Genomic DNA, 15,056 nt, shown 5'->3' on the forward strand with positions numbered 1-15,056 from the left:
CAATTTCCTGTAACTTCTGATTTTCCATTTCCTGTTCTTTGTCTGAGGCAAGAGCCTTCTAGATCAAAGCTTATGCTACCGACTTAGTACAGCTGAACTGAGCACTTACATGGTTCTATGCACATGTTCCATACAAATAAAGTATATTAAAAGAACATTTTTAAGGTTGGAAAGGCAATTACTCAAGTTAGGAATTGCCAGACTTGTAGTTGCCTGCGTAACCTTAGTTCTGGCCCCTTCAGTAATGCATTATAAGAGAGTCTTCATGATCAGATAGTATTTTTATCTACAGGAGCCCTGCCTCATTTAGTGCTCAGAGAATGAGGTAGTTCAATATTTTCTTTTATCCTCATTCAATGAATGGCCCCATGTGTTACTTACTGGACACTATCCAGAGTATACACTGAATATGTAATTACTAATTTCTTCATGGGCTTTTCTGTGATGTTTGATCACCATTGTACAGGAATACTTCACAAACATTAATGAATTTATCTTCACAACACTCCTGCAAGCTAGGAGTTATGATTCTCACTTTACAGACTGGGACCTGAGGCACAGTGAGATTAAGGTACAAATTTGCAAAACTGGATGCAGTGACGTCTTCCTGTGTCAGCAGAAGTCTGAACCAAGAGCTCTGAGAAGGTGATCACCCTGAAGCTTAAAGATGCCTATTTAAATGAATTTTTTTTTACAGTTTCATTGCTCATCACTTATGTGAAACTTCCTGCTAATGTGCTTATCCGCAGTCCTGAACTGCTTCCCCCTGCAAAACTTGATTTCAAGTCACCCTGAGGGAGTGGAAGTCTTATCTGCAGGGCTGGGTCCAGGCACCAGCATAGGAAGGAGGTGCTTGGGGTGGCCAATTCAAAGGGGCGGCACGTCTGGGTCCTCGGCGGGAATTTACCGGCAGGTCCCTCATTCCCTCTCTTCCTCTTTGAGCTGCTGCTGAAATGCCACCGAAGAGGAAGAGAGGGAGGGCCCCCACCGGACTGCCGCAGAAGGAGTGGCGCGATTGAGCTGCTGCCTAAATGCCGCTGCTCGTTTTTGGCCAATTGGGGTGGCAGAAAAGCTGGAGCCAGCCCTGCTTGTCTGGTAGGGTTTGGTTGCTAATGGGCTTTGGATAAACCCTGAAGAGGTTAAAGAGCTGTTTCTGAAGGCAAGAGCTCAAGATTGTATCTTTTACAATGGCTGAGTTTCGCACACTGCTGTTCGGATGCTATCCACATGCAATGTGCACCCTTTGTCCTGAAATGACCTAGTCCGCATTGGTTTCATTCCCTCCTTACGAGAAAATGATTAATTGCACAGGAAAATACCAGGGAAACTTCCCTAAGTTTCTCTAGTAATAGTACTCTAGTTAGCTAGTTCAGTGCTGAAATGCATACCAGCCAGGAATGTTAGCCCTTCAATAATAGCGAAAAGTCATTTAATACTATTCCTTTTCAAGGCATCCTTTGTGTGAAGGAAGGCACTGGCAGGGAGTCCTGGGAGACTGAGATCTAATGGAGGAACTCTGGGGCTTAAGTTTCTGGAATTCTCTTTCTAAAGTTCACCCAATTTATCTCATTGATGACTCCAGATTCTTTTGGGCTGACTCTTACATGGTTTTTAGCATATTAGAACCAGGGGTTTCTTGTGTGCTGGAGGTATAATTGAATCCAGTAATTGGAGACGGAAACAAATCAGTGTTTGGGATTGGGGAGTTAATAGGACCTACAGAGCTACTTGGGGCAGCCTACATAGTATAGGCTGAATTGCCCTACACTTCCAACTCCTGTGGATAAAATGTAATACAGATGTCTTAGAATGGAGACATATGGGCAAGGCCTCCATATGGAACAGTGTGTGGTAACTCTTCTTCAAAGGTTGAATATCTGAATTGTGCAGTTTGAAAATGGACTCTCTCTCTCTCATTGGCAGCTGTGGCGAGCCCCCTCTCCTGGCAGAAAGAGTGCACAGAGGATCCTGAGAACTGGTGTCAGGATGTGCAGACGGCTTTGCGGTGTGGGGCTGTGGAGCACTGCCAGCAGACTGTTTGGAACAAGCTTCCTGTGGTGAGTGTGTAGTCTGAACAGGCTTGTTCTCTTCTGTCAGAGCCCTTGTGTTCTCACGTGCAGCTCTGTAAAGTTCAGGTCCTACTTACAGGAATGAGCTGCCATCTGAATTGCACTTTTCTGTAACTGTTTGTGTCCTCCAAAAATTTTGTATCACATCTTTCTTTGATACCAATAGGACTGCACAGTGTGAATTAACCAAAAGGAGAGAGGGACTGGCTGACTTCTCTCTTTCAGCCCCTTTGCTCTGCACAGTTCATACCCTTTCTACGACAGGCTGCCACCAATCTAACAGACAGCCCTATTTCTTTGATGTTTATAGGAATGAACATGTAACTCTTGCACCTGTTCGAAACAATGCATAATTCCAGAGGTCACATTAGGCCACTGTAAAACTTATGCTGGAGAATTTACAGGCCTTCCAATAAAAATAAAAAGCTTGTGAGTATGTACAGATGCCTATGCATTTTCCCAAGAGTTCCCATGTATGGAACTTTTCTGTAGAAACTGAAGATAATTGTTGGACTAGCCTAGATCTCTCTAACTACACAATTATCGCTGTGTGTACTGGAAAAATTGCAACTTGCTATGGCCAATAACATTTATTGGCTTCTGTGCATATAATGAGTGGGGGTCTGATTCTCAATTGCCCCATCCTTGCACTTGGGGCAGGAACAGGGTGGATTGGTAAGGCGTCTTTTAAGCTACCTGTATGTTCTCTATATTGTGGGGATGTTCAGGGCACTACTCAGTCTCTGGTGTAAGCTGGAATTAGTCTTGGGGCTGCTCTACGTTACACTCTGCTTCCCATGGCTCCTTTTCTCTGCCTCCCAAAGTTCAGATGAAAAGCAGTACACTCCAGTCATGCCCCTGGCCTGCACTGACATGCCCCCAAAGTTCCCCTATACTAGGGGCTGGGAGCAGGGCTGGCAAAAAGTCATTAGACCAGTTCTATGTCAGTGAGGACCCCCGTCTGTCAGTCTCATGGCTCCTTTAACGTCTCTTTCTGCCACTAGACTAATGTCGAGAGGCCTTGGTGTAAGTGGGAATTGGGCCCTGTGTACGTCAGCTGGTTAAAGAGAAGGGGAACACCATCTGGCTAAGCGTGGGACACAGGCAACAAGTGTAAAGGTCACTTTGAACTATAAAAACTGGTTTGCAAAGAGTGATGACCCTCCCACACCAGTTGTTCTCTTCCTTAGCCTGGTGTGGGGAAAATCTGCTTTTCTATAACCTTATGACTCATCCCAACCTTGTGCTTAATTCCCTCCTTCCTTTTTCTATGCTGAATATCACGTTGCACACCAGTCAGTCAGGCCAAGAGACAGTTTCTTTTCCACCTCCTTCCTAAATGGGAAATGCACTAAAACCCCCAAACTCTCCTATAGAAGCAGTTATCACTGGCTGGAGGCCTTACCTGGTCACTGCTAGGCTTGTTAACGGTTGATACCATTTTGGAGGGTTAGCGTGCTTCTTTTGAGTTGCACTTTTGTCCTGTGCTCTTTTTAAATAAAATGAGCATTTTTGATTCAGAGTTTCTCTGTGGGTTATTGCTTTTTTTTTTTTTTTTTTTGTATTAGTGCCAGAAGTGCAAGCTAGGTTGGTGTATAAAGTCTGCAGGCAGGATCCCTGTTCTGACAGTTTTCACAAGGCCCATCAGAGCTGGGCTCCCCCTTGCAGGTGTTAGCTAGTCCAGGGAAGTCATGCGGAGAGGAGTGGTGGTGGTGCAACACCTGGGTGGGGTTTGGCAGTGGTAGAAAGCTGGGGATATGGGGATGGCAGATGAGATGGGGAGTCTGTTATACATTCTGTAAAACTTAAGTGCTTGAAATTTTCTATATCTAAAATGTCTAGGAATTCAAAATGTTTAACAGGATAAGACTCCATCTTTCTGTCTCCTGCAGTCACCTAGGCCCACTCCATGCCACTTGTTTTCTGCCTCTGTTTCATGCTCCCTCTCCTAGCCCCTTCACCAGGTACCTTATATTTCCCCACTTTCAGTCTTCTGTCCCCTTTCCATGAAGCTCCTCTTCCCTGCCCATACCCCATCTGAGACCGAGAAGTATGGCTCCACGTGCCACCCCCTCTATCTCCAGTCCCCAATCTCCCCTTTCTGTGCCTTCACCTCTTTACCCTGCCCAATCTCCTGCCCCTTCTTATTCCTCTCCCCACAACCCACTTCTGCCAGCAGCAGGTCAGCGTGCTGTAAAGGGTTTATATTTATAAATGTTCCATATATAACATTCATCTGTGTATGGAGATAAAAACCAGTCTTGCCATTCCCCCAACTGGATCCCTACTCCAAAGACCCCACTAACAGGCAAAGTAAACATGAGTTTGGAGAGGGGAAGACAAAAAGGTGTTAAGAAAACTTTCTTGGATTAAATAACAGGAATTTTTGGAAGCATGGTAGCTTTAAAACTCCCTTTCTGCCCCCCTCTCCTCAAAAACCTACAAAACAAACCTTCCCAGAAAAATTCTATCCTGGGATGAGCTAGGGCATGTGAGATTTCAGGGGAATGTGTTTTTGGATATTTTTTTTTTAGAATTGGGAGAGCAGAGGTTGGAACTTGGGCTTATGTGAAGCTAGCTTCTTCCTTCGCTATATGATAGAGACAAGATATAACGCTGTCCTTGGGAGCCAAAAAATCTTACCACATTATAGGTGAAACTGTGTTATATCAAACTTGTTTTGATCCACCGGAGCGCATAGCTTTACCGTGTTGTATCCAAATTTGTGTTATATCAGGTCGTGTTATATTGACGTAGAGGTGCACCAACATGCAGGCCCCTCTCAAGTAACTCTTTTCTCTTTTCTATCCCCAGAAAACCATCCCTTGCCATATGTGTAAATTGATGGTATCAATGGTTGGGAAGATCTTGCAGGACAATAGCACAGATGTAAGTAGCCTGAAGAACCCAGCAACCTTTTTGGCTTTGGGCACTAGATGCCTTTACAACTATAGTGGTGACCCAAGGAGGGGCAAGGAAGGGGAAGAATATCATGAATGGCTTTTGTTACTCGAGTTTCACAGAGGGAGGGAAAAGGAAAGCAACTGTAAGATCTTCTGTCCGGTGTTTGATCAGGATGGTCACAAAATCTGAGAATGACTTGGAGGTTGGAAGTAGATTAACCTTATTATTACCTACCATGCTAGTCAGGAATTTCCATGCAGACGTTGGTCAAGAGTATCATGTACGTAAAGTCCCCTTTATGCTGTGCTGTCTCCGGCAGTGCAAATGGTTACACTGCAGAAGAAAGGTGCCTAAAAAGGGAATTGGTGTAAGGTGAGAATCATGGGATACAGGGATGGGGTTTGGGCCTCAGCAACTCTAGTAAAGGGGATCCCTTTCCCTGTATCTCCCGTGGGGAGATTTAGAAGTCCTGCTTACTTCTGATATGCCACTGACTTGCTGTAAAACACTGTCGTTTGAATGTTTTTGCATTCTTCCCTTACACCCTTGGAGCACTCATTTAGCTTTGGGTAGGATGGCGGGTTAGTGCAGTCTCTGAAGAAGCCACAAAGATCTGGTGTGTGATGTGGCAAGGGGATTTTGGAGCAGCTATGTGTCACTCTCTCCTCTTTGCCTTTGATGCAAGTACCATTCCATCTGGTCAGCAGACCATCCATGTAGTCGGGTTTTTTTAGCCTCCTTTCTTATCCCTAGTTGGAATTTGGGTGTCTATGAAACAGAGAGAACAGATAGTGGATCTTCTGGTTTGTATTTTATAAGCTAGAGAGCTTGCTTCATATGAAGCCTTTAAATCTATAGGAATTCCGTCTCACAGTGACAGGTCTTGCAAGAAATCTTCCTCTTACCACAGTGTAGTAGGTGCCAACACCAGCATCCTTTCATCCCCCAGAAGATCTGGGATTGTCTGTTTTTAAATTTGAGACTGGAGAAATAAACATATTTCATCCATCCATGCTCCAGAAAGTCTGTCTTCCCCCAGTGTGGAGCTTAAGAATTTGCCCAGATTTTCCATAGTCTCTCCTAAGAATGTGAAGATTGTACACATCTTTTTGCCATGGTGTATGTGAACACAGCCCATAACATTCCCTTCTTCTCTTGTCTCCTAGGAAAGGATCCGTGCTTTCTTGGATAAGTCATGCCAGTACCTTCCTTTCCAGGACTGGTCAATCAAGTGCAAGAAGATGGTGGACACTGGCATGATAATAATCGTAGAGCTGAGCAAACAAGTATTGGTAATTGGTTGTGGGAAAAACAATGGTACAGATTTATGATGTAAAACTACTAGGTTGACTTTCTGCATTTTTTGTCCCTTTTAGGACAATAATAATAAATAATATGGTAATAGGTTTCTGAAACAGCATATAAGCAGATTCCAGTCCAATACATTAATTTCTGTAATAAAAAACCAAAAACTTCAGATAGCTGATGAACAAATTTTTCACGTACCTGCCAAGATTTGAATTCAGGGTCCTATTTGACCTGCAGCAATTGCTGACACCATTAAAACCTAAATTACTTAAGGACTAGAGCCTTAAACGTGACCTCCAAAGGAAAATAAAACATAGGTTTGCTCCTTTTTTGGCTTCTTAAGATGTATAAAGAGGTTCTGAAAAGGTTTTTACAAAACAAAATAACTTCTGCTTGTTTTTAACACTAGAAATATCAGGAGTGTCAAGGCGTTCTTTGATTTTGCAGTCATGTTGGAGGTCTCAGGAATGTAGATGTAGAACTTTCTTGGACCTTAACTGGAGGGTAAAGGGGGGCGTTGAATTTTCCAAACTTCCTTCTCAAAGTACTTCTCAGTCATTTAAGATTTTTAACAATCTGAAGAAACTCCCCCTCTCAGTTTATCAGGTTTCATGTCCTCGGTACTTGTGGTCACTATGTTCTCCAGCTACCATGGAGACTTCCAGGGTAGACAACACCAGCATTTCTAATATTAAAAAACAAACTTCCCAGGCCTCTTCATACATCACAATGAAGAAAAAAGAGGCACAAATGCCTCCTTTCCCTCATTGCAAGTTCCCTTTATGTGTTAGAGAGGTCACTTACCATTAGAGCAGGTCACAAAGTTTGGTGATGAAAAATGACCTTCTGTAGGAAATGGACATTTGTGATTTCTTCGACATCTTTAGTTTTTTTCCTCCAGTGAAACAAAAATGTTCATTTACTTTAATTTCAATTAGAAAATTTTCTTTTTTTATTTTCCAGCCTGCCCCACCCCCAAAAGCCCCAGACAAAAACCCCTGAAACAAAAAAATTCAATTTTGTTCAGTTAAAAAAAAGCCACCAGAAAATTTAGTAAAATTTCAGATGACATTTTTTTGGTTCAAAAATTTTCATAGAAAATACTTGCTATATTTCTATCAGCCCACTGCAAGAGCAACACAGAGACCAGATGTCCTGACTCAAGTGAAAAGTCTTAAGTTAATTTTCCCTCTTTCTCCAGTGTTTATTTCTGCACAACAATTTGATGCCTGCATCAGCCTTTTCCCATTGTATGGTGTTTAAAAATTCATTTCCGTTCATCTTTAAAGCACTTAGCTTGGCTGGCTATATATCTTCTAGTTGTCACTTTTGATACAGAAGAAAGCCAGGGGGCTATATAGGACTGCCCCAGGACTACAAAGGAATAATGAAACAGGTTCTTCTTCGAGTGATTGCTCATATCCATTCCAGTTAGGTGTACGCGCCGCGCGTGCACATTCGTCGGAAAACTTTTACCCTAGCAACTCAGTGGGCCGGCAGGTCGCCCCCTAGAGTGGCGCCACCATGGCGCTCGATATATACCTCTGCCGGCCCACCCGCTCCTCAGTTCCTTCTTACCGCCCGTGTCGGTCGTTGGAACAGTGGAGCGCGGCTTAGCTGACCTCCACTTCCCTAGCTACTCGTATTTCTCGTATATAGTTACGCAGTTATAACCCTTTTATTTATATATTTGTATAGTTATACGTTTTCTTTGCTAACATGGTTAGTTTAGTTAGCGGGGTTCGGGAAGTAGCCCCTTCCATGAACCCGGTCCCGGAGCCCATGCGGGGCTCACCGGTTTTTTCGAATGGGCCGGCGTGCCAGAAGCCGCGGCCGAAGGGAGATCCACACGACTCCTGTTTCAAGTGCCTCAGGGAATCACACTTGACAGCTAAGTGCCCCATTTGCAAGGCTTTTAAGCCGAGAACAAAACGGTGTGGGATTTTCACTTACCCCTCCACCTGGGGCGCCGAGCGATGATCAAGCGGCGGGCAGTAGCGCCTCCTTGGCACCGGACCCCGCCGATACTACCAAGGCCTTTCGGCACCGGCCGTCGCCGGCACCGATATCGGCTCGGCACCGCTCCCTTCTTCCGAGGTCGAGAGAGCCTACGATTCCTGTTGGTGCCTGATGGCTCCCCGGCACGCGCCGTGGTTGAGACCCCCTGCTCCTGCTGCTTCCGCGCCATCTGCATCGCAGCCAGGGAGCTCGTCTAAGTTGGATTACCTGGCACCGACACCTGCAGAGGCACCGATGACGTCGACACCGTCGTTTCCAGTCCCCCAGGGCCACGGAATCCGGTGCCATGGCAGCTCCCCGGCACGCGCCGTGGTAGAGCTTACTGCTCCTGCTGCTTCCGTGCCACGGCACCGCAGCCAGAGAGCTCATCTAAGACGGATCACCCGGCACCGATGACGTCGGCACCGTCGATCCCGGTTCCACGAGGGCCGTGGAATCCGGTGCCTGACGGCTCCCCGGCACGCGCCGTGGTTGAGCTCCTGCTCCTGCTGCTTCCGTGCCAGCGGCACTGCAGCCAGTGAGCCCGTCTAGGTCGGATCGCCCGGCACCAACACCTGCTGAGGCATCGACGACGTCGGCACCGTCGATCCCGGTCCCGTAAGGGCCGTAGAATCCGGTGCCTGACGGCTCCCCGGCACGCGCCGTGGTTGAGCTACTGCTCCTGCTGCTTCCGTGCCAGCGGCACTGCAGCCAGTGAGCCCGTCTAGGTCGGATCGCCCGGCACCGACACCTGCTGAGGCATCGACGACGTCGGCACCGTCAATCCCGGTCCCGTAAGGGCCGTAGAATCCGGTGCCTGACGGCTCCCCGGCACGCGCCGTGGTTGAGCTACTGCTCCTGCTGCTTCCGTGCCAGCGGCACCGCAGCCAGAGAGCTCGTCTGAGTCAGATCGCCCGGCACCGACGCCCTGCTGCGGCACCGATGACGTCGGCACCCGCCGATCCCGGTCCTACGAGGGCCGTTAGGATCCGGTGCCTGACGGCTCCCCGGCACGCGCCGTGGTTGAGTTACTGCTCATGCTGCTTCCGTGCCAACGGCACCGCAGCCAGAGGGCTCCTCTGAGTCGGATCGCCCGGCACCGACGTCTGCTGCGGCACCGATGACGTCGGCAACCGTCGGTCCCGGTCCCACGAGGGGCCGTTAGGATCCAGGGCCTGAGGGCTCCCCTGCACGCGCCGTGGTTGAGAGCCCTGCTCCTGCTTCCGTGCAACCTGCATCGCAGCCAGAGGGCTAGTCTCGGTCGGATTGCCCAGCACCGACGCCTCTGAGGCACCGACAATGTCGGCACCGTCGATTCCGGTCCCACAAGGGCTATCGAATCCGGTGCCTGACGGCTCCCCGGCACGCGCCGTGGTTGAGCTTATTGCTCCTGCTGCTTCCGTGCCGACGGCACCGCAGCCAGCCAGCTTATCTAACTCGGATCGCCCGGCACCGAACCTCGGTACCGTCAACCCCGGTCCCACAAGGGCCGTCGAATCCGATGCCTGACAGCTCCCCACTATGCGCTGTGGTTGAGCCTGCTGTTCCCTCCACGCCGGAGACGTTACCGACGGCGAGGAATTTCATTGCCATGACAGAGTCGATGCTGCCTGATACAGTCTCTTCAGGTGACCGTCCTCTGTCAGCACAGCAGAGCGGCACCGTTCATGATTACGGTCCCGCAGGCACTCCAGGTTCTGTCGACACGCCCGGCACCATCGGCAGTCCCGATGCTGTTTCCTCATCGGTACTGGTCACACTCGCTGCACCGCCCGGTATTCCGTTCGCCGACCCGCTGTCGGCACCGTTCCGACTCCCGGCGCCGCGGCAGATACCTTGACTCCTGTAGTCTCTCCCCGAGCCTCGAGATCTCGGTTGACCTCCCGGCACCGTTCTGGTTGCGGGTCTGGATCTCGTTCCAGGTACCGGTACGCCTCCCGGTGCCGGTCCCCGGTGCCGAGTTGGGCAAGGTCCGAGTGAGTCAGAGACTCTGCCTGTGCCTTCTTTAGTACCTCCGTGGCAGTCCGCACATGCATCTGTGTCATTCCATATGCGCAGATTCTATGCTCAGGACCATGATCCTGACATGATGGCCAGCGGGCGCCCGCCCCAATGCCGAAAGAGGCTTGGCGCATGGGCTTGCTTGGCCGCCAGGGTACTCTGCAGAGGCCCTACAGTTCTAGGTAGCAAAGCAACAAGCCTTGCTTAGCTGCAATACTTATAGCACCGGGGTGAAGGAGTTTCCTTCAGACCTCCCGCCAGGAGTCCGCTGCCGTCTCGGAGGACAGAGGAAAGGAGGTTCCCGGAGCGTCCCTCCAGGCCTCATTGGACGCAGCAGACACTGCGGCCAGGACTCTGGCCTTGGGCGTCGCCATGAGGTGCATGGCTTCAGGTTTCAAACCTCCGACGGGAGCTGCAGTTTGCCATTCAGGATTTACCCTTTGTTGGTAAAGGCCTCGTCGTGGCAGGGACAGCCCCAGGCTGCGAAGCCTGGTGGTCAATGGGCTCCTAATGCGCTCTCTAAGCATGCATACGCCGGCGATTAAACGCAGGCCTTTCTGGCCCCAGCCGCCATACTCTGTGCCTAGCCAGAGGCAGAACTTTGGCTAATGGCAAGGCCAAGGTGGTCGCGGACGAACGTCAGGCCCCCTAAAGAGCCAAGATCAAGGTCCCTCGTAATTACCACTGGGACCGGAGACGAACCTTCCAAGGTGTACCTGGGGACAGTGTATCACCTTTAATTTGCTTCAGCCCTGTCCCCCTTCGGCGGGCGAAAGGGGCGAGGGGTTTTACTCCCGTTATGCCCTAGTCCCCCACGCGGGCACAGGTCAGACCTTCCTGGTCCTGCACGGACTCAACCGGTTTAGAATGAGGTTGAAGTTCTGCATGGTATCCCTGGGAACCATTATTCCATCCTTACCTCCTGGGGGCTACTATGCCGCCCTGGATATGAGGGACGCGTACTTTCGTGACGCCATCTTCCCTCCGCACAGGAGGTACCTCCGCTTTATAGCCAACGGTCACTCTCCTGGCTTACGGCCATAGTCGCCGCCTACCATCGATTCGCTTATCCGAGGAGACTCTGAGACACAAACCGCTCAGTGCGTGGACATCGTCACGGTCTTATTCACAGGCCAAGGCCTGATGGTTCCTATACAGCAATCCACTCTGGTTCCCACGCAGAGGTTGGGCTTCCAAGGGGCTATCCTGGTCTCCTACCCAGCTGGAGCCTGCTTATCACACCTGCGGTTTTAGGCGATGGCAACAATCATAGGAGGTCGAAGGGCTTTCCCAACGACCTCGACTTGTTCTTGTCTCAGTCTCCTGGGTCCATGGTTGCCCGCAAGTTTGTATCCAAACACGCCACGTTCCGCCTCCGTCCTCGCCAAGTCCGGCCCACCTCGGCGTACCGCCCGGACAGGGAGCCAATGGTCATGGTGGTCACCGTTCCCTCGAACACCATAGACTCCCTAGAGTGGTGGCTACCCTCCCTCCCTGATGTGGGCAGGGATGCGGTTTCATCCGCCCCAGCCCTCACTGCCCGGACGACGGACGCGTCATCTCTCCTGCTCGAGTGCTCATGGTCACCCCCGGGCTTAAGGCCTTTGGTCTTCTTGGGAGCTGGCATTCCACATCAATGCCCCAAAAATGAGAGTAGTCCGCCTGGCGTGCCAGGGGTTCCGGCGGCAGCTGCGAGGCCGTTGTATCTCGGTGTTTACGGCCAACACAACGGCCATGTGCTTCATGAGTATCCGGGGAGGGACATTGCCCCCCCCCCTTTTTTGTCAGGAGGCCATCCATTTCCGGGTCTTTTGCATGGCCCATTCGATGGAGCTGGCGACGTCCTTTCTCCCAGGCGTTCGGAACGTCTTAACGCTTTGCCTCAGCAAGTCTTTCTGGTCTTACGAGCGATCACTCTGCCCCATGTGAGGCGTTCGGCTTTCCGGAAGTTGAGATGTTTCCTCACACAGACCTGTTCGCTCACTGCGAGAGCAGGAAATGTCAGATATTCTGCTCCTTCCGAGGTCTCTCCGCAGGATCGATCTTGGACGCATTCCTGATGCCGTGGAGAGGCCAATTGCATTATGCCTTCCCACTGTTCCCACTGGTCCGCTAGGTCCTGCTCAAACTCCGCAGGGGCAGAGCGTGCATCGTCATGATCACTCCAGAGTGGTCCAGGCAGCACTGATTTACCATGTTGCTCGGCCTGTCAGTAACAGACCTAATTACCCTTCCACCCCACCCAGACCTCATCACTCAGGGCGACAACGGGCTTTGTCGCTCGGTCCTGCAGCTGGTTTACCTCACGGTGTGGCTGCTGCGTACCTGAGTCGGGGTGACGGGCAGCCTTCCACCTGGTCAACGGTCAGGGCCAGGTGGAAGTGTTTCTTCTACGGCTGCAATACGCTCGATCTTGCTCCTGTTGAGGTCTCGATCCCCTCTATTTGGCCTGCCTCTGGCCTTCAGCGGCAGGGCCTGACGGTATCATTGCTGAGGATACACTTAGCAGCCTCTCTACCTCCCAGCAGGCTAAGGTGGCCGTTCCCTGTTCTCACGATCTATGGGTTCGAGGTCCCTCAAGGGCTTGGAGCGCTCGCACCCTCGGGTGCACCGCCCAGCCCCGACCTGGGAGCTCAGCCTCGTTTTAACCAGACTTATGTCTCCCTCAGTCGAGCCGTTCACGACTGGCCCTCTGCTATGCCTGTCCTGCACGACAGCTTTCCTCGTAGCTGTTACGTCTCCTCCCTAAGGGGTTTCGGCCTTTCATGTTACCCACAGCTCAACGCAATGGGCATAACCATTGCACTCCTTGGGCATCTGTGGAGGGCTCGCATTTATATTGTGCTGACAGACCCATCTCCTAAGGTGCCCCGGCTCTGTCGCGGTAGCGGGCCAAAGGAAGGGCTTGCTTGTTTTCCTCTCAGAGGATCTCATCTTGGGTGATGGCGGACATCCCCACTTGTTATGATTTGGCTCATATTTCACCAAGCCACATCACCATGCATTCTACCAGGGCTCAGGCTTCGTCTGCCGCCTTGCTGGCTCGTGTACCTACCCACGAGATCTGTCGCGAAGCTCCATTGGTCCTCGGTCCATACCTTTGCTTCGCAGTATGCCCTGGTTCAACAGTCAAGAGAGGCTGTGGCCTCTGACTCGGCAGTTTTCATTCTGCCGCATTTCACTCCGACCCCACCGCCTACGTAAGGCTTGGGATTCACCTAACTGGAATGGATATGAGCAATCACTCGAAGAAGAAAAGACGGTTACTCACCTTTGTAACTGTTGTTCTTCGAGATGTGTTGCTCATATCCATTCCACACCCGCCCTCCTTCCCCACTGTCGGAGTAGCCGGCAAGAAGGAACTGAGGAGCGGGTGGGCCGGCAGAGGTATATATCGAGCGCCATGGTGGCGCCACTCTAGGGGGCGACCTGCCGGCCCACTGAGTTGCTAGGGTAAAAGTTTTCCGACGAATGTGCACGCGCGGCGCGTACACCTAACTGGAATGGATATGAGCAACACATCTCGAAGAACAACAGTTACAAAGGTGAGTAACCGTCTTTTCCGATGTATGCAAGTGTGTGGGGGGGATTGCTAGGAGAAAATAAACCTTTCCATTCTGTAAACAATTTCCTTGCTGGGTATCTTAGCAACTGTTGCTTTGTTCACTTAGATTTTTGCTGCTCTGACTAAGTAGCAGGGACGGGTGCTACTTTTTATTTGTATCTATCTCCTCCCCCACGGTGCCAGGCTTACTTTGATTAGGACTGTGGATGTCCATGGAGTGATGACTTGGCCTTCCTTTGTTCTTTTTAGTCCAACCCTGACGTAGTATGCCGTGCCATCACCTTGTGCAAATCCATGGAGACTCATGAGGATGCTCTGAAGATTCAGAAGCCACAGCAGTCCACTGAGAAACTTGTGATAGACTTCCCTGAAATGGTGTCTCCCTTCCTTGCTAACGTCCCTCTTCTCCTTTACCCTCAGGACAAAACCCAGCAAGAGACCTTGGTGAGGATGCAATATGGACAGATTAGCCTCCTCAGTTAATCAGCTGCACACAGAGGAAGCATGCTGTGTTCTGTTTCACTGTCACAATGCTTCTCAATAACACATACCAAACTGATTACACTTGGGAGCACAAATAGATGGCTTTAGAATGCAAGAGAGCAGGAAGCCCACTCAGGTTTCAAGTTGCCAATTGGACTTCAGAAACATACTGGGCCAGTTCCTGAGCTGCTGTATATTGGCATAGCCTCACTGAAGGCAGCGGAGCCGCACTTATTGACACTGGCTGAAATACTGTTCCAATTTTGGTTTAGAATGAACAGCAGCGCTTTGAATTAAAGGGATCTCTTCCCTTTCCTTTGCAGTGGCCAGTGGTAGAGTATGAGACTTTCCACAAACAGACTTTAAAATGCACATTAGTGGGTATTTAAAAATAAATAAAATCAACAGCTAAGGTGGTGTCAATAATAGAGAAAATTAGCAACATTGCTGGTCATACAATAATTTGGATTGTTTAAGTAATGTTCTTTTGGGCAGAGATTGTCATTTACTATATGTTTATGCAGGGCCTAGCACAATGGTTGGTTTCTACATGTTGCCACCATACCGATGTTAAACAGTAACAATGTACTGATTAGCAAGTAACAAGTGACAGTTTGATTAGCTATGGGATCATTCTTGGCTTATGCTAATATTTTTTTACTCTTCCTCCTACACTGCTAGAACTTGTACCCTGCTTTCTGTCTCTGACTCTCTTATTCCCTCCCAAT

General features: G+C 49.9%; 1 protein-coding gene across 3 annotated transcripts in view; it reads left to right on the top strand.

Annotated features, from left to right (window-relative positions):
- Positions 1-15,056, top strand: part of LOC127053961 (prosaposin-like) — a 51,256-nt gene that overhangs the window by 20,912 nt on the left and 15,288 nt on the right. For all 3 annotated transcript variants that reach the window (XM_050959490.1, XM_050959491.1, XM_050959492.1), the window contains exons 2-5: positions 1,924-2,057; positions 4,884-4,958; positions 6,140-6,265; positions 14,095-14,289. In XM_050959490.1, coding sequence (XP_050815447.1) covers positions 1,924-2,057; positions 4,884-4,958; positions 6,140-6,265; positions 14,095-14,289 — 530 coding nt within the window. The remainder of the gene's footprint in view (positions 1-1,923; positions 2,058-4,883; positions 4,959-6,139; positions 6,266-14,094; positions 14,290-15,056) is intronic.

This window comes from Gopherus flavomarginatus, chromosome 6, assembly GCF_025201925.1.
Source record: "Gopherus flavomarginatus isolate rGopFla2 chromosome 6, rGopFla2.mat.asm, whole genome shotgun sequence".
Classification (NCBI taxonomy): Eukaryota; Metazoa; Chordata; order Testudines; family Testudinidae; genus Gopherus; species Gopherus flavomarginatus.